The sequence below is a fragment of the Ranitomeya variabilis genome, chromosome 5, assembly GCF_051348905.1.
Source record: "Ranitomeya variabilis isolate aRanVar5 chromosome 5, aRanVar5.hap1, whole genome shotgun sequence".
In the NCBI taxonomy this organism is placed as follows: domain Eukaryota; kingdom Metazoa; phylum Chordata; class Amphibia; order Anura; family Dendrobatidae; genus Ranitomeya; species Ranitomeya variabilis.
In genome coordinates this window covers 340,625,030-340,649,437 of record NC_135236.1, presented here as the reverse complement: position 1 = coordinate 340,649,437, position 24,408 = coordinate 340,625,030, and the positions used below count along the sequence as shown (strand labels likewise).

The 24,408-nt window shown below is 44.1% G+C and overlaps 1 protein-coding gene across 3 annotated transcripts in view; it reads left to right on the top strand.

The window, feature by feature from the left end:
- LAMB4 (laminin subunit beta 4) overlaps positions 1–24,408 on the top strand; it is a 394,745-nt gene that overhangs the window by 156,704 nt on the left and 213,633 nt on the right. For all 3 annotated transcript variants that reach the window (XM_077264810.1, XM_077264809.1, XM_077264812.1), the window contains exons 24-26: positions 1,110–1,341; positions 16,533–16,690; positions 23,322–23,543. In XM_077264810.1, the coding sequence (XP_077120925.1) occupies positions 1,110–1,341; positions 16,533–16,690; positions 23,322–23,543 (612 nt within the window). The remainder of the gene's footprint in view (positions 1–1,109; positions 1,342–16,532; positions 16,691–23,321; positions 23,544–24,408) is intronic.

Sequence of the window (24,408 nt, the reverse complement as noted above, 5' to 3'; positions counted from 1 at the left end):
GGCACATCAGGGGCTCTCCAAATGCAACTTGGCGTCCCATCTCAATTCCAGTCAATTTTGCATTGAAAAGTCAAATGGCGCTCCTTTCCTTCCGAGCTCTGCCATGCGCCCAAACAGTGGATTACCCCCACATATGGGGTATCAGCGTACTCAGGACAAATTGTACAACAAATTTTGGGGTCTATTTTCTCCTGTTACCCTTGGTAAAATAAAACAAATTGGATCTGAAATAAATTTTGTGTAAAAAAAAAGTTAAATGTTCATTTTTATTTAAACATTCCAAAAATTCCTGTGAAACACCTGAAGGGTTAATAAACTTCTTGAAAGTGGTTTTGAGCACCTTGAGGGGTGCAGTTTTTAGAATGGTGTCACACTTGGGTATTTTCTATCCTATAGACCCCTCAAAATGACTTCAAATGAGATGTGGTCCCTAAAAAAAAATGGTGTTGTAAAAATGAGAAATTGCTGGTCAACTTTTAACCCTTATAACTCCTTCACAAAAAAATATTTTGGTTCCAAAATTGTGCTGATGTAAAGTAGACATGTGGGAAATGTTACTTATTAAGTATTTTGCATGACATATGTCTGTGATTTAAGGGCATAAAAATTAAAAGTTGGAAAATTGCGAAATTTTCAAAATTTTCGCCAAATATTCGTTTTTTTCACAAATAAACGCAAGTTATATCGAAGAAATTTTACCACTATCATGAAGTACAATATGTCACGAGAAAACAGTGTCAGAATTGCCAAGATCCGTTGAAGCGTTCCAGAGTTATAACCTCATAAAGGGACAGTGGTCAGAATTGTAAAAATTGGCCCGGTCATTAACGTGCAAACCACCCTTGGTGGTGAAGGGGTTAATATCGTCAGAATCAACTGACAGGTGTACTGTGGGCAGCTTTGGATTTGTCACTAATGGTTGCCAAGGTATGATATTCACAGGATGTTCTGCGGATACATGTTGGGTAGGTTGGAGAAACATCCTGGTAACTATAGAATTAGAAAGACAGGAAGGTTTTGTTCACCATAGCCATCAAACCTAAAGCACAAATTTTCCACTGGAAATTGCATAAATGAAAACAGATAAAACATTCTTTTTTGTTTTATAGAATGTAACTGTGACAGCAAAGGGTCAATAAGCACATTATGTGATCAGGTGACTGGACAGTGCCCTTGCCGTGGAGACATACAAGGACAGCGCTGTGACAGCTGCTTGCCTGGATATTATGGATTTCCAAACTGCCAACCCTGTAAATGCAATGGTAATTCAGAGACATGTGACCCAGTAACTGGTGCTTGTAAGGGCTGCAAGGGATTTACAGATGGAACCAACTGTGAACGGTGAGGACACATGATAGTGTATAAGTTGTGCGTGTGTTGAAAATGTGTTAGCTTTTTCTTTTAGAAAGCAAAATGTCTAGTTTATTTTTTAAAAGAATTCTACTACTATAGTGAAAATCATTGAATGTGCTAATATTCAGAGTGTATCTTTACATTTTGAATAAACACAAAAAGGTAAGAAAAAAAGTAAAAGTTAGATTTTAATCAACATCTCACTGAAAACAAGAACAATTTCCACAATTTTGGCAAGATTGAGGTTTTTTTTACCCAAAACATGAAAGAAAGGTTAATAATATTACTTTCATTATGAAATCTTCAGTTTTCAGTTCAAAGTAGTAGATGCAAAAATGAATACACCCCACATCAAAAACAGCTATATCAAGTATTTTGCATGACCTTCATGATTTTTAGTACAGCACCAAGTCATCCAGGCATGGAGTGAACAAGCTGGCATTATATTGCAACATTTTTTTTTTCCATTTTTCAATAAAGACCTCTTTTAGAGCCTGGATGCTATATGGAGAGTGATTCTCAACTTATCTCTTCAGAACTCCCAATAGGTGTTCAACTGGGTTAAGATCACTAGGACATTGTGATCATAAGGACACGGCGACTGTCATGATTCTCAATGGCGAGAGAACATAGCCCAGCATATATGAGAACTAGCTCTTGGAAGATGGAAACTATACTGACCATGAACTAAACCTGCCGCACAACTAGAAGTGGCCGGGTAGCATGCCTACGTTTTTTATCCCTAGATGCCCAGCGCCAGCCGGAGAACTACCTAATCCTAGCAGAGGAAAAGACAGTCCTGGCTCACCTCTAGAGAAATTTTCCCAAAAGGCAGACAGAGGCCCCCACATATATTGGCGGTGATTTTAGATGAAATGACAAACGTAGTATGAAAATAGGTTTAGCAAAATCGAGGTCCGCTTACTAGATAGCATGAAGACAGAAAGGGCACTTTCATGGTCAGCAGAAAACCCTCTCAAAACACCATCCAGAAATTACTTTAAGACTCTAGCATTAACTCATAACACCAGAGTGGCAATTTCCGCTCACAAGAGCTTTCCAGACACAGTAACGAAACAGCAGCTGTGAACAGGAACAAAATGCAAAAACACACAAGGACAAAAGTCCAACTTAGCTAGGAGTTGTCTAGTAGCAGGAACATGCACAGAAGGCTTCTGATTACATTGTTGACCGGCATGAAACTGACAGAGGAGCAAGGTTATATAGCGACTCCCACATCCTGATAGGAGCAGGTGAACAGAGGGGATGATGCACACAAGTACAATTCCACAAGTGGCCACCGGGGGAGCCCAGAATCCAATTTCACAACAGTACCCCCCCCTCAAGGAGGGGGCACCGAACCCTCACCAGAACCACCAGGGCGATCAGGATGAGCCCTATGAAAGGCACGGACAAGATCGGAGGCATGAACATCAGAGGCAGTGACCCAAGAATTATCCTCCTGACCGTATCCCTTCCATTTAACCAGATACTGGAGTTTCCGTCTGGAAACACGAGAGTCTAAGATCTTTTCCACAACGTACTCCAACTCACCCTCAACCAACACCGGAGCAGGAGGCTCAACGGAAGGCACAGCCGGTACCTCATACCTGCGCAACAATGACCGATGAAAAACATTATGAATCGAAAAGGATGCAGGGAGGTCCAAACGGAAGGACACAGGGTTAAGAATCTCCAATATCTTGTACGGGCCGATGAACCGAGGCTTAAACTTAGGAGAAGAAACCCTCATAGGGACAAAACGAGAAGACAACCACACCAAGTCCCCAACACAAAGCCGAGGACCAACACGACGACGGCGGTTGGCAAAAAGCTGAGTCTTCTCCTGGGACAACTTCAAATTGTCCACCACCTGCCCCCAAATCTGATGCAACCTCTCCACCACAGCATCCACTCCAGGACAATCCAAAGATTCCACTTGACCGGAGGAAAATCGAGGATGAAACCCCGAATTACAGAAAAACGGGGACACCAAGGTGGCAGAGCTGGCCCGATTATTGAGGGCGAACTCCGCCAAAGGCAAAAAAGCAACCCAATCATCCTGATCCGCAGACACAAAACACCTCAAATATGTCTCCAAGGTCTGATTAGTCCGCTCGGTCTGGCCATTAGTCTGAGGATGGAAAGCAGACGAAAAAGACAAATCTATGCCCATCCTAGCACAGAATGCCCGCCAAAATCTAGACACGAATTGGGTCCCTCTGTCAGAAACGATATTCTCCGGAATACCATGCAAACGAACAACATTTTGAAAAAACAGAGGAACCAACTCGGAAGAAGAAGGCAACTTAGGCAAGGGAACCAGATGGACCATCTTAGAGAAACGGTCACACACCACCCAGATGACAGACATCTTCTGAGAAACAGGCAGATCCGAAATAAAATCCATCGAGATGTGCGTCCAAGGCCTCTTCGGGATAGGCAAGGGTAACAACAATCCACTAGCCCGAGAACAACAAGGCTTGGCCCGAACACAAACGTCACAAGACTGCACAAAGCCTCGCACATCTCGTGACAGGGAAGGCCACCAGAAGGACCTTGCCACCAAATCCCTGGTACCAAAGATTCCAGGATGACCTGCCAACGCAGAAGAATGAACCTCAGAGATGACTCTACTGGTCCAATCATCAGGAACAAACAGTCTACCAGGTGGGCAACGATCAGGTCTATCCGCCTGAAACTCCTGCAAGGCCCGCCGCAGGTCTGGAGAAACGGCAGACAATATCACTCCATCTTTAAGGATACCTGTGGGCTCAGAATTACCAGGGGAGTCAGGCTCAAAACTCCTAGAAAGGGCATCCGCCTTAACATTCTTAGAACCCGGTAGGTAAGACACCACAAAATTAAACCGAGAGAAAAACAACGACCAGCGTGCCTGTCTAGGATTCAGGCGCCTGGCAGACTCAAGGTAAATTAAATTTTTGTGGTCAGTCAATACCACCACCTGATGTCTGGCCCCCTCAAGCCAGTGACGCCACTCCTCAAAAGCCCACTTCATGGCCAAAAGCTCCCGATTCCCAATATCATAATTCCGCTCGGCGGGCGAAAATTTACGGGAAAAAAAGGCACAAGGTCTCATCACGGAGCAGTCGGAACTTCTCTGCGACAACACCGCCCCAGCTCCGATTTCAGAAGCGTCGACCTCAACCTGAAAAGGAAGAGCAACATCAGGCTGACGCAACACTGGGGCGGAAGAAAAGCGGCGCTTGAGCTCCCGAAAGGCCTCCACAGCATCAGGGGACCAATCAGCAACATCAGCACCCTTCTTAGTCAAATCAGTCAATGGTTTTACAACATCAGAAAAACCAGCAATAAATCGACGATAAAAGTTAGCAAAGCCCAAAAATTTCTGAAGACTCTTAAGAGAAGAGGGTTGCGTCCAATCACCAATAGCCTGAACCTTGACAGGATCCATCTCGATGGAAGAGGGGGAAAAAATGTATCCCAAGAAGGAAATCTTTTGAACCCCAAAAACACACTTAGAACCCTTCACACACAAGGAATTAGACCGCAAAACCTGAAAAACCCTCCTGACCTGCTGGACATGAGAGTCCCAGTCATCCGAAAAAATCAGAATATCATCCAGATACACAATCATAAATTTATCCAAATAATCGCGGAAAATGTCATGCATAAAGGACTGGAAGACTGAAGGGGCATTTGAAGGACCAAAAGGCATCACCAAATACTCAAAATGGCCCTCGGGCGTATTAAATGCGGTCTTCCACTCATCCCCCTGCTTGATTCGCACCAAATTATACGCCCCACGGAGATCAATCTTAGAGAACCACTTGGCCCCCTTTATACGAGCAAACAAATCAGTAAGCAGTGGTAACGGATATTGATATTTAACCGTGATTTTATTCAAAAGTCGATAATCAATACACGGCCTCAAAGAGCCGTCTTTCTTAGACACAAAGAAAAAAACGGCTCCTAAGGGAGATGACGAAGGACGAATATGTCCCTTTTCCAAGGACTCCTTTATATATTCTCGCATAGCCGCGTGTTCAGGCACAGACAGATTAAATAAACGACCCTTAGGGTATTTACTACCCGGGATCAAGTCTATGGCACAATCGCACTCCCGGTGCGGAGGTAGTGAACCAACCTTGGGTTCTTCAAAAACGTCACGAAAGTCAGACAAGAATTCAGGAATCTCAGAGGGAATAGATGATGAAATGGAAACCAAAGGTACGTCCCCATGAGTTCCTTTACACCCCCAGCTTAACACAGACATAGCTCTCCAGTCGAGGACTGGGTTATGAGATTGCAGCCATGGCAATCCCAGCACCAAAACATCATGTAGATTATACAGTACCAGAAAGCGAATAACCTCCTGGTGATCCGGATTAACACGCATAGTCACTTGTGTCCAGTATTGTGGTTTATTACTAGCCAATGGGGTGGAGTCAATCCCTTTCAGAGGTATCGAAGCCTCCAATGGCTCCAAATCATACCCACAGCGTTTGGCAAAGGACCAATCCATAAGACTCAAAGCAGCGCCAGAGTCGACATAGGCGTCCGCGGTAATAGATGACAAAGAACAAATCAGGGTCACAGATAGAATAAACTTAGACTGTAAAGTGCTAATTGAAACAGACTTGTCAGGCTTCTTAGTACGCTTAAAGCATGCTGATATAACATGAGTTGAATCACCACAATAGAAGCACAACCCATTTTTTCGTCTAAAATTCTGCCGCTCGCTTCTGGACAGAATTCTATCACATTGCATATTTTCTGGCGTTTTCTCAGTAGACACCGCCAAATGGTGCACAGGTTTGCGCTCCCGCAGACGCCTATCGATCTGAATAGCCATTGTCATGGACTCATTCAGACTCGCAGGCACAGGGAACCCCACCATAACATCCTTAATGGCATCAGAGAGACCTTCTCTGAAAATCGCCGCCAGGGCGCACTCATTCCACTGAGTAAGCACAGACCATTTGCGGAATTTTTGGCAGTATATTTCAGCTTCATCTTGCCCCTGAGACAAGGACATCAAGGCCTTTTCCGCCTGAAGCTCTAAATGAGGTTCCTCATAAAGCAACCCCAAGGCCAGAAAAAACGCATCCACATTGAGCAATGCAGGATCCCCTGGTGCCAATGCAAAAGCCCAGTCCTGAGGGTCGCCCCGGAGCAAGGAAATTACAATCCTGACCTGCTGTGCAGGGTCTCCGGCAGAGCGAGACTTCAGGGACAAAAACAATTTGCAATTATTTTTAAAATTTTGAAAGTGAGATCTATTCCCCGAGAAGAATTCAGGCAAAGGAATTCTAGGCTCAGACATAGGTGCATGAACAACAAAATCTTGCAAATTTTGTACCTTTGTGGCGAGATTATTCAAACCTGTAGCTACACTCTGAAGATCCATTTGAAACAGGTGAACACAGAGCCATTCAAGGATTAGAAGGAGAGAAAGAGAGGAAGGCTGCAGCATAGGCAAACTAGCAAGTGATTCAATTAAGAGCACACTCAAAACTAGAGGGGAAAAAAAAAAAAAAAAAAAAAAATTGTAGCAGACTTCTTTTTTCTCTCCTTTCTCAGCCAGTAATTTAACCCTTTTTTGGGCCGGTCAAACTGTCATGATTCTCAATGGCGAGAGAACATAGCCCAGCATATATGAGAACTAGCTCTTGGAAGATGGAAACTATACTGACCATGAACTAAACCTGCCGCACAACTAGAAGTGGCCGGGTAGCATGCCTACGTTTTTTATCCCTAGATGCCCAGCGCCAGCCGGAGAACTACCTAATCCTAGCAGAGGAAAAGACAGTCCTGGCTCACCTCTAGAGAAATTTTCCCAAAAGGCAGACAGAGGCCCCCACATATATTGGCGGTGATTTTAGATGAAATGACAAACGTAGTATGAAAATAGGTTTAGCAAAATCGAGGTCCGCTTACTAGATAGCATGAAGACAGAAAGGGCACTTTCATGGTCAGCAGAAAACCCTCTCAAAACACCATCCAGAAATTACTTTAAGACTCTAGCATTAACTCATAACACCAGAGTGGCAATTTCCGCTCACAAGAGCTTTCCAGACACAGTAACGAAACAGCAGCTGTGAACAGGAACAAAATGCAAAAACACACAAGGACAAAAGTCCAACTTAGCTAGGAGTTGTCTAGTAGCAGGAACATGCACAGAAGGCTTCTGATTACATTGTTGACCGGCATGAAACTGACAGAGGAGCAAGGTTATATAGCGACTCCCACATCCTGATAGGAGCAGGTGAACAGAGGGGATGATGCACACAAGTACAATTCCACAAGTGGCCACCGGGGGAGCCCAGAATCCAATTTCACAACAGTACCCCCCCCTCAAGGAGGGGGCACCGAACCCTCACCAGAACCACCAGGGCGATCAGGATGAGCCCTATGAAAGGCACGGACAAGATCGGAGGCATGAACATCAGAGGCAGTGACCCAAGAATTATCCTCCTGACCGTATCCCTTCCATTTAACCAGATACTGGAGTTTCCGTCTGGAAACACGAGAGTCTAAGATCTTTTCCACAACGTACTCCAACTCACCCTCAACCAACACCGGAGCAGGAGGCTCAACGGAAGGCACAGCCGGTACCTCATACCTGCGCAACAATGACCGATGAAAAACATTATGAATCGAAAAGGATGCAGGGAGGTCCAAACGGAAGGACACAGGGTTAAGAATCTCCAATATCTTGTACGGGCCGATGAACCGAGGCTTAAACTTAGGAGAAGAAACCCTCATAGGGACAAAACGAGAAGACAACCACACCAAGTCCCCAACACAAAGCCGAGGACCAACACGACGACGGCGGTTGGCAAAAAGCTGAGTCTTCTCCTGGGACAACTTCAAATTGTCCACCACCTGCCCCCAAATCTGATGCAACCTCTCCACCACAGCATCCACTCCAGGACAATCCAAAGATTCCACTTGACCGGAGGAAAATCGAGGATGAAACCCCGAATTACAGAAAAACGGGGACACCAAGGTGGCAGAGCTGGCCCGATTATTGAGGGCGAACTCCGCCAAAGGCAAAAAAGCAACCCAATCATCCTGATCCGCAGACACAAAACACCTCAAATATGTCTCCAAGGTCTGATTAGTCCGCTCGGTCTGGCCATTAGTCTGAGGATGGAAAGCAGACGAAAAAGACAAATCTATGCCCATCCTAGCACAGAATGCCCGCCAAAATCTAGACACGAATTGGGTCCCTCTGTCAGAAACGATATTCTCCGGAATACCATGCAAACGAACAACATTTTGAAAAAACAGAGGAACCAACTCGGAAGAAGAAGGCAACTTAGGCAAGGGAACCAGATGGACCATCTTAGAGAAACGGTCACACACCACCCAGATGACAGACATCTTCTGAGAAACAGGCAGATCCGAAATAAAATCCATCGAGATGTGCGTCCAAGGCCTCTTCGGGATAGGCAAGGGTAACAACAATCCACTAGCCCGAGAACAACAAGGCTTGGCCCGAACACAAACGTCACAAGACTGCACAAAGCCTCGCACATCTCGTGACAGGGAAGGCCACCAGAAGGACCTTGCCACCAAATCCCTGGTACCAAAGATTCCAGGATGACCTGCCAACGCAGAAGAATGAACCTCAGAGATGACTCTACTGGTCCAATCATCAGGAACAAACAGTCTACCAGGTGGGCAACGATCAGGTCTATCCGCCTGAAACTCCTGCAAGGCCCGCCGCAGGTCTGGAGAAACGGCAGACAATATCACTCCATCTTTAAGGATACCTGTGGGCTCAGAATTACCAGGGGAGTCAGGCTCAAAACTCCTAGAAAGGGCATCCGCCTTAACATTCTTAGAACCCGGTAGGTAAGACACCACAAAATTAAACCGAGAGAAAAACAACGACCAGCGTGCCTGTCTAGGATTCAGGCGCCTGGCAGACTCAAGGTAAATTAAATTTTTGTGGTCAGTCAATACCACCACCTGATGTCTGGCCCCCTCAAGCCAGTGACGCCACTCCTCAAAAGCCCACTTCATGGCCAAAAGCTCCCGATTCCCAATATCATAATTCCGCTCGGCGGGCGAAAATTTACGGGAAAAAAAGGCACAAGGTCTCATCACGGAGCAGTCGGAACTTCTCTGCGACAACACCGCCCCAGCTCCGATTTCAGAAGCGTCGACCTCAACCTGAAAAGGAAGAGCAACATCAGGCTGACGCAACACTGGGGCGGAAGAAAAGCGGCGCTTGAGCTCCCGAAAGGCCTCCACAGCATCAGGGGACCAATCAGCAACATCAGCACCCTTCTTAGTCAAATCAGTCAATGGTTTTACAACATCAGAAAAACCAGCAATAAATCGACGATAAAAGTTAGCAAAGCCCAAAAATTTCTGAAGACTCTTAAGAGAAGAGGGTTGCGTCCAATCACCAATAGCCTGAACCTTGACAGGATCCATCTCGATGGAAGAGGGGGAAAAAATGTATCCCAAGAAGGAAATCTTTTGAACCCCAAAAACACACTTAGAACCCTTCACACACAAGGAATTAGACCGCAAAACCTGAAAAACCCTCCTGACCTGCTGGACATGAGAGTCCCAGTCATCCGAAAAAATCAGAATATCATCCAGATACACAATCATAAATTTATCCAAATAATCGCGGAAAATGTCATGCATAAAGGACTGGAAGACTGAAGGGGCATTTGAAGGACCAAAAGGCATCACCAAATACTCAAAATGGCCCTCGGGCGTATTAAATGCGGTCTTCCACTCATCCCCCTGCTTGATTCGCACCAAATTATACGCCCCACGGAGATCAATCTTAGAGAACCACTTGGCCCCCTTTATACGAGCAAACAAATCAGTAAGCAGTGGTAACGGATATTGATATTTAACCGTGATTTTATTCAAAAGTCGATAATCAATACACGGCCTCAAAGAGCCGTCTTTCTTAGACACAAAGAAAAAAACGGCTCCTAAGGGAGATGACGAAGGACGAATATGTCCCTTTTCCAAGGACTCCTTTATATATTCTCGCATAGCCGCGTGTTCAGGCACAGACAGATTAAATAAACGACCCTTAGGGTATTTACTACCCGGGATCAAGTCTATGGCACAATCGCACTCCCGGTGCGGAGGTAGTGAACCAACCTTGGGTTCTTCAAAAACGTCACGAAAGTCAGACAAGAATTCAGGAATCTCAGAGGGAATAGATGATGAAATGGAAACCAAAGGTACGTCCCCATGAGTTCCTTTACACCCCCAGCTTAACACAGACATAGCTCTCCAGTCGAGGACTGGGTTATGAGATTGCAGCCATGGCAATCCCAGCACCAAAACATCATGTAGATTATACAGTACCAGAAAGCGAATAACCTCCTGGTGATCCGGATTAACACGCATAGTCACTTGTGTCCAGTATTGTGGTTTATTACTAGCCAATGGGGTGGAGTCAATCCCTTTCAGAGGTATCGAAGCCTCCAATGGCTCCAAATCATACCCACAGCGTTTGGCAAAGGACCAATCCATAAGACTCAAAGCAGCGCCAGAGTCGACATAGGCGTCCGCGGTAATAGATGACAAAGAACAAATCAGGGTCACAGATAGAATAAACTTAGACTGTAAAGTGCTAATTGAAACAGACTTGTCAGGCTTCTTAGTACGCTTAAAGCATGCTGATATAACATGAGTTGAATCACCACAATAGAAGCACAACCCATTTTTTCGTCTAAAATTCTGCCGCTCGCTTCTGGACAGAATTCTATCACATTGCATATTTTCTGGCGTTTTCTCAGTAGACACCGCCAAATGGTGCACAGGTTTGCGCTCCCGCAGACGCCTATCGATCTGAATAGCCATTGTCATGGACTCATTCAGACTCGCAGGCACAGGGAACCCCACCATAACATCCTTAATGGCATCAGAGAGACCTTCTCTGAAAATCGCCGCCAGGGCGCACTCATTCCACTGAGTAAGCACAGACCATTTGCGGAATTTTTGGCAGTATATTTCAGCTTCATCTTGCCCCTGAGACAAGGACATCAAGGCCTTTTCCGCCTGAAGCTCTAAATGAGGTTCCTCATAAAGCAACCCCAAGGCCAGAAAAAACGCATCCACATTGAGCAATGCAGGATCCCCTGGTGCCAATGCAAAAGCCCAGTCCTGAGGGTCGCCCCGGAGCAAGGAAATTACAATCCTGACCTGCTGTGCAGGGTCTCCGGCAGAGCGAGACTTCAGGGACAAAAACAATTTGCAATTATTTTTAAAATTTTGAAAGTGAGATCTATTCCCCGAGAAGAATTCAGGCAAAGGAATTCTAGGCTCAGACATAGGTGCATGAACAACAAAATCTTGCAAATTTTGTACCTTTGTGGCGAGATTATTCAAACCTGTAGCTACACTCTGAAGATCCATTTGAAACAGGTGAACACAGAGCCATTCAAGGATTAGAAGGAGAGAAAGAGAGGAAGGCTGCAGCATAGGCAAACTAGCAAGTGATTCAATTAAGAGCACACTCAAAACTAGAGGGGAAAAAAAAAAAAAAAAAAAAAAATTGTAGCAGACTTCTTTTTTCTCTCCTTTCTCAGCCAGTAATTTAACCCTTTTTTGGGCCGGTCAAACTGTCATGATTCTCAATGGCGAGAGAACATAGCCCAGCATATATGAGAACTAGCTCTTGGAAGATGGAAACTATACTGACCATGAACTAAACCTGCCGCACAACTAGAAGTGGCCGGGTAGCATGCCTACGTTTTTTATCCCTAGATGCCCAGCGCCAGCCGGAGAACTACCTAATCCTAGCAGAGGAAAAGACAGTCCTGGCTCACCTCTAGAGAAATTTTCCCAAAAGGCAGACAGAGGCCCCCACATATATTGGCGGTGATTTTAGATGAAATGACAAACGTAGTATGAAAATAGGTTTAGCAAAATCGAGGTCCGCTTACTAGATAGCATGAAGACAGAAAGGGCACTTTCATGGTCAGCAGAAAACCCTCTCAAAACACCATCCAGAAATTACTTTAAGACTCTAGCATTAACTCATAACACCAGAGTGGCAATTTCCGCTCACAAGAGCTTTCCAGACACAGTAACGAAACAGCAGCTGTGAACAGGAACAAAATGCAAAAACACACAAGGACAAAAGTCCAACTTAGCTAGGAGTTGTCTAGTAGCAGGAACATGCACAGAAGGCTTCTGATTACATTGTTGACCGGCATGAAACTGACAGAGGAGCAAGGTTATATAGCGACTCCCACATCCTGATAGGAGCAGGTGAACAGAGGGGATGATGCACACAAGTACAATTCCACAAGTGGCCACCGGGGGAGCCCAGAATCCAATTTCACAACAGGCGACCACCATATTTCACTGAAGGCACCATGTATTTAGAAAAATGAATTTAGAAAAATGCATAGTGGTGGCAGTTTCCTTTTGTGGGGCTGCATGAGTGCTCATGGTTTTGGTGAGCTACTCGTTGATGGTATCATGAATTCCCAGATGTACTACTCTATGTTTAAAGGGAAGATGCTACCATAACTCTGTACCCTTGGTAGACATGACAGTGATCCAAAACACACATCTAAGGCCACTGTTGCATTTCTGAAGAAGAACAGGGTTAGTGATTCAGTGGCCAAGTATGTCTCCTGATCTGAACCCAATTGGACACCTATGGGGAATTCTGAAGAGACAAGTTGAGCATCACTCTCCATCCAGTACCCAGGCTCTAATAGAGGGTGTTTTTGAAGAAAGGAAAAAGATAGATGTTGCAATATGCCAACAACTTGTTCATTCCATACCTTGAAGTCTTGGTGCTTTTCTTAAAAATCATGGAGGTTTTGCACAAAAAGTAGATGTTATTTGGATGTGGGGTGTATTTCTTTTTGCATCAACTAATTTGAGTAAAATAGAAGATTTTGTAATGAAAGTTATATTATTAATAGTGATGAGAGAACATGCTTAGATAAGGTGTTATCCAAGTTTGCTCGGGTTCTAACCTAGTGACTTCAGCATGCTTGAAAAATAAGTTCGAGTCTCCACTCCTGCATGTCTCACGGCTGTTGGACAGTCGCAACACATGCAGGGATTGCCTAACAAACAGAAAATGCCTGCATGTGTTGAGGCTGTCGAACAGCCGTAAGACATGCAGGGGCAGGGACTCAAACATATTTTTGGAGCATGCCAAAGTCACTTGGTAAGCACCCGAGCATTCTCGGATAACACCTATGAAACTCAATTTGTCAAAATTTTAGAAATTTTTCTTGTATTCAGTGAGATATCAATTAAAATTTTACTTTTGTAAATGGGTGAACTAATTTATGCCCAACACTGTAAGTAAACCATCTAATATACTAAACAGTAGCTGTTACACCTACATTGTGTATACAAATTCTGATTCTGATGGTTGAAACTTAAACAGTTTGTCTACTTTATTTTTACTTTAACAAATGTGTTGAGGAAATGATGAGTTTTAGTATTTTATTAATATACATTACTTGAGGGATGCTTGAGTCCATCAGCCTCCTCCTTTTAAAAAACAGCTTCTCACTGGCAAAGTTTTCTATTGGAGGACGTTAGTAGACAGGTCTGGTCACATGCTCCTCCGTCAGCAGCCATATTAAGAACTGTAGTGCTGTGCAGTCTGTGAAGATTGATCCACTAACTGGTAAGTAGAGGTTTACAGACTGGGAAAGCCTATAATACTTATGTATTAGTAAGCTTGATAAAAACATTTCCCATACATATTTGTTAAAATACATGGACAACCTCTTAATGCCATATATAGTTAGTTTACTTTTAATCGCATTGTAAATGCTGATGCTACCATTGCATTCACGTGTCATGAAGAGGACTGAAAAGGTGTCTGCTCCACTATTATTTCCTGATTATCTGTTGCTAGACCTTATACTCTCTTTCAAGGACCCACCAGAAAAATCGTAGACACTGTGTGCACAATTATCAGGCCATTTTGTTTTTTTATAAATAATTTTATTATTTTACAGTGCTGTCGGTCCATCCAAAAGGCTAATAAACTTAAATATTTTAGAAAGTAATAGTGAGATTTTGTCTTTTTTAGGCCAGGGTCACACACAATGTATAAAAAATCTGTCCGATGTTGTCTGCTGAGAATCGCACAAATGTTCTCCATATGGTGATGCATGTCTCATCCGTGTGCAATGCCAGGATGTGTTTTTTTCTCAAAAAAGTATCCGTGTGTCATCCATATCTCATCCGAATGGTGAGATTTTCTCACACACTTGCAAAATGAACAAATAATGGCTGAGCCTTACCTGTCACCTGCAAAATGCCTGAGAATTTCTCGCAAGTCCCACTGATGGTCCGAGTGCTGTGCAATTTTTTCTCACACCCATAGACTTGCATTAGCGTTTCTCAGCTGAGATACGCGAACAACCGCAGCATGCTGCGATTTCACTCGCAAGTGTAATACGGACGAGAAAAAAACAGATGATGGGAGCTGCCCCATAGATTAACATTGGGCCGAGTGTTATGCGATTTTTTTATCGCTGAACACTCATCCATATTACTCTGTAGTGTGACCCTGGCCTTAGTATTCAGAATTATTATGAAACTAACTGAAAAACACCAATTTTCCCATCTCAATTGTTTATTTTCATCTGTTAAAGTGGAAAAGGCCAAACAACTCAAAATGTACAAAAATATGTTTCTGACATTTTAAAAATATACATATAAGTGACCTATATAGCCACCCTTTTCAATAACAGTCATGGGCCTTCCATTCATGGAGTTTGTCAGTTTCTTTTTCCGTTGACTATCAATTTTTTGGGCACCACCAACCACAGCCTCCCAAACACTGTTCAGAGAGGTGTATGGTTTTCCTTCATTGTAAGTCTCCCATTTAAAGTTAACCTCTCACTTGAAAAATACGCAATGTAGAGCCAGTGTTAGTCAAGGCCGTGGATGCGGTTACAGCTGCCGCTCTGTATACTTACAGCGGTAACTGATCCAGCCACAGGCCTATACGTCTGGTCCATCAAAAGTCACTTTCATCTCATCAGTCCGTAAAAAAAATTGAAAAATCCATCTTCAGACATTTCTTGCCCCAGTTTTGACATTACAACATACGTCTTGTTCAGTGGTGCTCAGGTTTCAGCTTTCCTAATCTTGGCCATGTCTATGAGCACTGAAAACCTTGTACTTCTGGCACTCCAGGGAGGTTGCAGTTCTGGAATATAACAGCACTGGAGGATAATGGTTTCCTGGTCAATTCTTATCAAATTTTTGGCAGTTAATGTTTGTCTTTTTTCTCAACATGTTTTTTTGTGAAGCTAAATCTTAGCAATTTCAAGAGTGCTGCATCCCTCTCTTAGACTGGCAACAATTTTTTACTTTTCAGAGTCTACTAAATCTCATATTTAACCCATTTTGCCTAAGGAAAGCAAGCTGCATAATAACTCTGCACACCATGATAAAGAGTGTTGTGATATCTGTAGACTGCACCCTCTTTCATTACATTAGTCTACGTTCACATTTGCGGTCGGCGCTGCAGCGTCGGGCGCCGCAGCGTCGCCGCATGCGTCATGCGCCCCTATATTTAACATGGGGGCGCATGGACATGCGTCGCACTTGCGTTTTGCGCCGCATGCATCCTTGCGGCGCACGCGTCCGGGCGCATTGGACGCAGCAAGTTGCATTTTTGCTGCGTCCAAAATCAATCAAAAAAAGGACGCATGCGGCGCAAAACGCAGCGTTGTGCATGCGTTTTGCTGCGTTTTTGTTTGCGTTGTGCATTGCGGCGCCGACGCTGCGGCGCACAACGCAAGTGTGAACGTAGCCTAACACTGATGAGCTAATTGGTAACAATGTTTTGAACTTTTGACTTTCAGGCTCCAAATCTCAACATTCACATCTGCTGTGAACGAGAGACTACCATCATTTTATGCAAAATCATCTTGGCTATCTCATACATAAATCTGGCTTGAAAATATTTAGCATATGATTAGTTATGCAGATTCTTGTCATGTCACTGCATCTAAATTTTTATTTTTCTTATTTCATTAGAATTTTGTAAATCCGCCTTTGGATTTCAACACTGCCTGAGTCTCACTTGCACACATACTTATTTGTCTAATAATTCTGCATACACTGTAAAGTTTGGGATTATTATTGATGATATAATTATATATTCATATTGCATGCCATAACAAATTCTGTACTTTATATCTCAGGTGTATTGATAATTATTATGGTAATCCATTATTGGGACAACCATGTCGCCCATGCATGTGTCCGGGTTCTCCTACAAGCAAGAAATACTTTGCAGATTCTTGTAAACAAAACAATAAGACAATGGAGGTGACTTGCAATTGTCTTGAAGGTTATACAGGTAACTCCCAATTAAATTAAATTCAAGATCAGATTATGAAACATTTTGCACAAATATATAGCATTTTATTGTCCTTTATCGTACATATCTGATAATGAGATATTCAGTATGTTTTTTTGTGACCAGAGATAATTGATTTATCTTTTTATGGTAGCTTGCATGACCACTAGTGTTGAAACTGAGCCTATAAAGATGTCAGCAGACCTTTCTGCTTTCAAGGACAATTAGCTGTGTACAGTCATGGCCAAAAGTGTTGGCATCCTTTAAATTGTTCCAGAAAATGAAGTATTTCTTCCAGAAAATTATTGCAATTGCACATGTTTTACTATGCACATATTTATTTCCTTTGTGTGTATTATAAACACAAAAACACAGAGAATAAAAGGCAAATTGCACATAATTTCACACAACCCCCCCCCCCCCCCCCCCCAAATGGACCAGACAAAATTGTTGCCACCTTTCCAAAATTATGAGTACACAACTTTGTTTCAAGCATGTGGTGTTCATTCAAACTGGAAAACATGAAAATCACACCTAAAACCAGATAAAAATGGGTGACGTTGACTCAATCTGCATTGTGTCTCTGTGTGTGCCACGCTAAGCATGGAGAACAGAAAGAGGAGAAGAGAACTGTATGAGGATTTGAGAACCAAAATTGTTGAAAATTATCAACAATCTCAATGTTATAAGTCCATCTCCAGAGGTCTTGATGTTCCTTTGTCCACAGTGCGCAACATAATTAGGAAGTTTACAACCCATGGCACTGCAGCTAATATTCCTGGACGTGGACATGGACGGCAGAGAAAAATTGATAAGATTGCAACGCAGGATAGTCTGGATGGTGAATGGTGGATATGCAGCTCCAATGAAGTTCCAAAGAAATTCAAGCTGTGCAGCAGGCTCAGGGTGCATCAGTATTGGTGTGATCTATCTGTCAATATTTGAATGAAATGAAACGTTGTGACAGGACACCCAGGAGGACCCCACTGAGACATAAAAAAGCTAAACTGCAATTTGCCAAAATGTATTACAGTAAGCCAAAATCCTTCTGGGAAAGAGTCTTGTGGACAGATGAGACCAAGATAGAGCTTTTTGGTAAAGCACATTAATCTACTGTTTGCCGAATAAACGGAATGAGGCCTTCCAAAAATAGAACACAGTACCTACAGTCAAATACACACTGCTCAAAAAAAATAAAGGGAACACTTAAACAACAGAATATAACTCCAAGTAAATCAAAGTTCTGTGAAATCAATCTGTCCACATAGGAAGCAACACTGTTTGACAATCAATTTCACATGCTGTCGTGCAAATGGAATAGACAGCTCATGGAAATTATTGGCAATTATCAAGACACACTCAATAAAGGAGTGGTTCTGCAGGTGGGGAACACAGACCACATCCCAGTACCAATGATTTCTGGCTGATGTTTTGGTCACTTTTGAATGTTGGTTGTGCTTTCACACTCGTGGTAGCATGAGAATAGAGATGAGCGGTGTTCGAGTCGAACTGTTCGCTAATTTCAAATTCGAGCTGTTTTGGGCGGTGTTCGAGTCATTCGACGAACCTGAACAATTTGCTTAAAATTCGGCTGTTCGAGTTTCTGTTCGATAACTGTTCGTTCACCAAAAGCCTAGCTTGATTTGCACATTAAAACTGTTTATCATTGTTAATGGACTGTTTCAGTGTATAGTGGGCGGGGGGGGGGGGGGCGGGGGATAGATCTGTGCTGAAATAACGCCGATCTCCATTTTTTTTTTCTTTCCCGCATTTACTGAGGGGTGGTGCAGTTTCTCAGCCTATCAGCAGTGCACACACAAACAGCAATGTGCATGTGATGCACACAAGCAAGGGCATATGTCATTGGCTGTGTATGTCACATGTCCTTGCCCTATAAGAACCAGCCATTTGCCCCGTCACCACCATTTCCTCACTGCTGCTGCTTAGTGTTAGATGGAACTGCTGCTGCTGTGGGCGCTATACAGACTAAGAGTGTTTTTTTGGAGCGAATTGTCAAAGAGATAGGTTTAGGGAGTCGGGAGGAGTCGGGACTAGTTGTAATATCAGCCCTTTTCAGGGTAGGTTACAGCAGTTCATAGCACTGTTTGCCAGGCGGGTCTAAGCCAGTGCTGTGCAAGTGTTAAGGTACCGTCACATTAAGCGACGCTGCAGCGATAGCGACAACGATGCCGATCGCTGCAGCGTCGCTGTTTGATCGCTGGAGAGCTGTCACACAGACCGCTCTCCAGCGACCAACGATGCCGAGGTCCCTGGGTAACCAGGGTAAACATCGGGTTGCTAAGCGCAGGGCTGCGCTTAGTAACCCGATGTTTACCCTGGTTACCAGCGTAAAAGTAAAAAAAACAAACAGTACATACTCACCCAGCGTCCCCCAGCCTCTGCTTCCTGACACTGACTGAGCTCCGGCCCTAACAGCAGAGCGGCTTTCACTTTCACTTTAGGGCCGGCGCTCAGTCAGTGTCAGGAAGCAGACGCTGGGGGAGGTATGACGCTGGGTGAGTATGTACTGTTTGTTTTTTTTACTTTTACGCTGGTAACCAGGGTAAACATCGGGTTACTAAGCGCGGCCCTGCGCTTGGTAACCCGATGTTTACCCTGGTTACCAGTGTAAAACATCGCTGGTATCGTTGCTTTTGGTGTCAAACACAACGATACACGGCGATCGGACGACCAAATAAAGTTCTGGACTTTATTCAGCGACCAGCGACATCACAGCAGGATCCTGATCGCTGCTGCGTGTCAAATTAAACGATATCGCTAGCGAGGACGCTGCAACGTCACGGATCGCTAGCGATATCGTTTAGTGTGACGGTACCTTAAGTCACAGCATTTGGTTTAATCTAACCAATCCTTTTGGGCTAGTAGCATTGTCTGATAGTTATCTGAGTAGCCCGCCTGTGAAGCTAGCTACACCGCCTGTGTATCTCAATTTTTACTGCATCTAACCCAGTAAATCGTTTTGGGGTTTTGGGCTTAGTAGCAGTGTCTGCACAACAGCAGAGTAGCCTGCCTGTGAAGCTAGCTAAACCGCCTGTGAATCTCAATTTTTACTGCATCTAACCCAGGAAATAATTTTGGGGTTTTGGGCTTAGTAGCAGTGTCTGCACGTCAGCAGAGTAGCCCGCCTGTGAAGCTAGCTACACCACCTATGTATCTCAATTTTTACTGCATCTAACCTAGGAAATCGTTTTGGGGTTTTGGGCTTAGTAGCAGTGTCTGCACCTCAGCAGAGTAGCCCGCCTGTGAAGCTAGCTACACCGCCTGTGTATCTCAATTTTTACTGCATCTAACCCAGTAAATCGTTTTGGGGTTTTGGGCTTAGTAGCAGTGTCTGCATGTCAGCAGAGTAGCCCGCCTGTGAAACTAACTATACCGCCTGTGTATCTCAGTTTTTACTGCATCTAATCCAGTTAATAGTTTAGGGTCTCGGAGCAGTGTCTGCACATCACTAGAGTAGCCCGCCTGTGAAACAAACTATACCGCCTGTGTATCTCAATTTTTACTGCATCTAACCCAGTAAATCATTTTGGGGTTTTGGGCTTAGTAGCAGTGTCTGCACATCAGCAGAGTAGCCCGCCTGTGAAGCAAGCTACACCGCCTGTTTACCTAACTACTATTTTGTAATGGCATCTAGCTCAGGAAATCCTTTTGGGCCTAGTAGAATTTAGTGCTACTCAGCAGCGTACCCCATCCATGAAGCAAGCTACACCGCCTGTTTACCTAACTACTATTTTGTAACGGCATCTAGCCCGGGAAATCCTTTTGGACCTAGTAGAATTTAGTGCTACTCAGCAGCGTACCCCACCCATGAAGGAAGCTGCACCGCCTGTTTACCTAACTACTATTATGTAACGGCATCTGGCCCAGGAAATCCTTTTGGGCCTAGGGGCAATTTCTGCTACTCAGCAGAGTACCCCACCCATGAAGCAAGCTACACCACCTTCTTTCTTTCTCAATCTAACCCCTTGGCTCTGGGGTGTCCACTCTCCCTTCAGCTCTCTCCTTCTCACAGGTGGACTACTGCGTGTTTTCACACTGTGGCGAATCTTTTGGGCCCAGGCATAAGAAGTCGTTGAGGTAATGGATAATATGTGCTGCCTTACAAACGTCCATGACAACACATTCGAGGAAGCAACTAAATGCCTCAAATAGTGAGCAGGATATGGAGCACCCCATGGGCAAACAGCGATCTATGTAGTGTTCTCCTTCACAGATGCAGCCCAATGGGAGGACACTATTCGGAGGCACAGGTAGTAACCGGAACGCCCCCTCAATGTCTGTTTTGGCCATTAGGGTGCCCCTTACCAACTTCTTGACCCACCTGATTGCCTTGTCAAAGGAGGTACAGTACATAGTACTGTACTTGGTTCCGCGTCGATGTTGTCATTAACTGGCCTGCCCCTTGGATATGACAAATGGTGGATTAGTCTGAATGTATTGGGTTCATTTTTTGGCACAACTCCCAACGGGGGTACCACTACATCTTCTAAGGAAAGTGTTCTGAATGGACCTGCCGCCATTCTACCTAAAGATATTTCTTTTTTAATTTTTTTTGTCAAGACATCTGGGTGTTGGTAGAGTGAGTTTAGATTTTTACTCCAGCCTTTCTTGATTTTGGAAGGGCATGACATGCCTATATCTGTGTCTCCTCCTCCTTTTACTCTTCCACCTCTTTTCTTTTCGCATGACTATATGTAGTTGTGACTTTTCCATGTGTTTGTTGTGTCTTCTGAGCAGTTTGTCAGCTTTTGGACACCTTTTAAGGTGTTTTCTATGTGTTTTCCTTGTGTTTGTATGTGTTTGTGTTTGCCTGCCATTGGTTTCAATGGGGTTCGACGGTGTTCGTCGAACGTTCGACGAACAGTTCGTCGAACATGTCCCTGTTCGAAGAACCGAACCAAACCCGAACACTAGGGAGGTGGCTCATCTCTACATGAGATGCACTCTACAACCCACACAAGTGGCTCAGGTAGTGCAGCTCATCCAGGATGGCACAGATGCTTGGCATTTGCTAGAGAACACCAGGATTCGCAAATTCACCACTGGCGCCTAGTGCTCTTCACAGATGAAAGCAGGTTCACACTGAGCATATGAGACAGATGTGACAGAGTCTGGAGATGCCGTGGAGCGTGATTTGCTGCCTGCAACATCCTTCAGCATGACCGGTTTGGCAGTGGGTCAGTAATGGTGTGGGGTGACATTTCTTTGGAGGGCCGCAAAGTCCTCCATGTGTTCGCCTGACTGCCTTTAGGTACTGAGATGAGATCCTCAGACCCCTTGTGAGACCATATGCTGGTGCAGTTGGCCTTGGGTTCCTCTTAATGCAGAACAATGCCAGACCTCATGTGGCTGGAGTGTGTCAGCAGTTCCTGCAAGATGAAGACATTGAAGCTATGGACTGGCCCGCCCGTTCCCCAGACCTGAATCCGATTGAACACATCTGGGACATCATGTCTCGCACCATCCACCAATGTCACGTTGCACCACAGACTGCCCAGGAGTTGGCGGATGCTTTAGTCCAGGTCTGGGAGAAAATCCCTCAGAAGACCATCTGCGCCTCATCAGGAGCATACCCAGGCGTTGTAGGGAGCATCACTACTGAGCATCATTTCTTTGCCTTGAGGCCTTTCTACTGAAGTTGGATCAGCCTGTAACTTCATTTTCCACTTTGATTTTGAGCATCATTTCAACTCCAGACCTCCGTGCGATATTAGTTGGGATTTACGTTGATCATTTTTAGGTTTTATTGTTCTCAACAAATTCCACTATGTAATGAATAAAGATTTACAACTGGAATATTTCATTCAGATATCTAGGATGTGGGATTTTAGTGTTCCCTTTATTTTTTTGAGCAGTGTAGTATAGTTTCAAAAATATTTTGTGGCTGTTTTGCTGCTTCTGCCACTGGGTACCTAGACTGTGTGAAATGTATCATGAAATCTGAAGATTGCAAAAGGATTTTGGGTGTCAATGTAGTGCCCATTTTAAGAAAGCTGGGTTTACATTCTAGGTCATGGATCTTCTAGCAGAACAATGAGCCCAAGAAGCACCCAGAAATGGATGGAAGCAAAGCACATTAAACACCTGTGGTGAGATCTTAAAATTACTGTTGGAGAAGGTACCCTTCAAATTTCAGAGACCTGGAGCAGCTTGCAAATAAGAGTGATCAAAAATTTCAGTTGAGAGGTGTATGAAGCTGATGATGGTTTATAAGAAGCGATTGATTGCAGTTATTTATTCCAAAGGGTGTGCAGCCAAATATTAAGTTGAGGGTGCCAAAAATTTTGTGGGGCCCAATTTGGTGGTTCTTTGTGAAATGATGTCCTATTTGCCTTTTTCCTCTATTTTCTTGTGTTGTTCCAATACAAATAAACATATGTATGACAAAACATGAGTAATGTTTTGTCTGGAACATTTTCAAGGATGCCAACACTTTCCGCCATGACTGTATATAAAATGCATAGAGGGATCAGTACAAAAGACAAATGTTTGGTAAAGCAAACTGTGTGAACTGTTTACACTGCTATTTGTTTGTGAAATGCAGCACATTTATACCAACTTTATATATGTGTTTATTATAAACTTTCCACTACATTCCTTATTTTCTTAGGAAAGAAGTGTAATGAATGTCCTGATGGCTTTTATGGAAACATAGAAGAAGGGGAAGAGTGTTTACCGTGTCAATGCAGTGACAACATTAATGTAAAAGATCCTAACTCGTGTGACAAGATTACAGGGGAGTGCTTTCTGTGTATGAAAAACACATACGGTCCTAACTGTGAATCATGTCTATCTGGTTTCTTTGGATCAGGACTTCATCAAAACTGTACAAGTAAGTTTAGGTTAGTGACTTATGTGCTATATTATTCTCAGTGTCGTAACTTGAAGCACATGAACCCCAATGCAAAAGCTCCATTGGGGCCCCCAATTATTACAAGTCTTTAAAGGGAACCTGTCACCCCCAAAATTGAAGGTAAGCTAAGCTCACCAGCATCAGGGGCTTATCTACAGCATTCTGTAATGCTGTAGATAAGCCCCCAATGTATCCTGAAAGATGAGAAAAAGAGGTTAGAATATGGTTACCCAGGGGCGGTCCCGCTGTGGTCCGGGTCCGATGGGAGTCGCGGTCCGGTCCGGGGCCTCCTATCTTCTTACGATGAAGTCCTCTTCTTGTCTTCACACTGCGGCTCTGGCACAGGCGATCTTTATCTGTCCTGTTGAGCCGCAGCATGAAGACAAGAAGAGGACATCATCGTAAGAAGATAGGAGGCCCTGGACTGGACCGCGACTCCCATCGGACCCAGACCGGATCGGACCGCCCCTGGGTGAGTATATTCTAACCTCTTTTTCTCATCTTTCAGGATACATCGGGGGCTTATCTACAGCATTACAGAATGCTGTAGATAAGCCCCTGATGCCAGTGGGCTTAGCTCACCTTCGATTTTGGGGGTGACGGGTTCCCTTTAACAGTAGTGGTCTTTTCATATAGGCCAAAGGGACTTTTTGGACTCCTTAGGCTCCAAGTTTCGAATGTGATTACATGCCTTGCACCTATTCTGGTTAATCCCCTGATTAGACTGATTCTCTTCTGTACCGCACGTTTTCCATAGTCTTAGACAGAATACCCTGTTTAGTGTTTTCATCCTAAATATGTCCAGTCTGATGTCACATGAGCGCTTCAGACCTCATTTTTCACA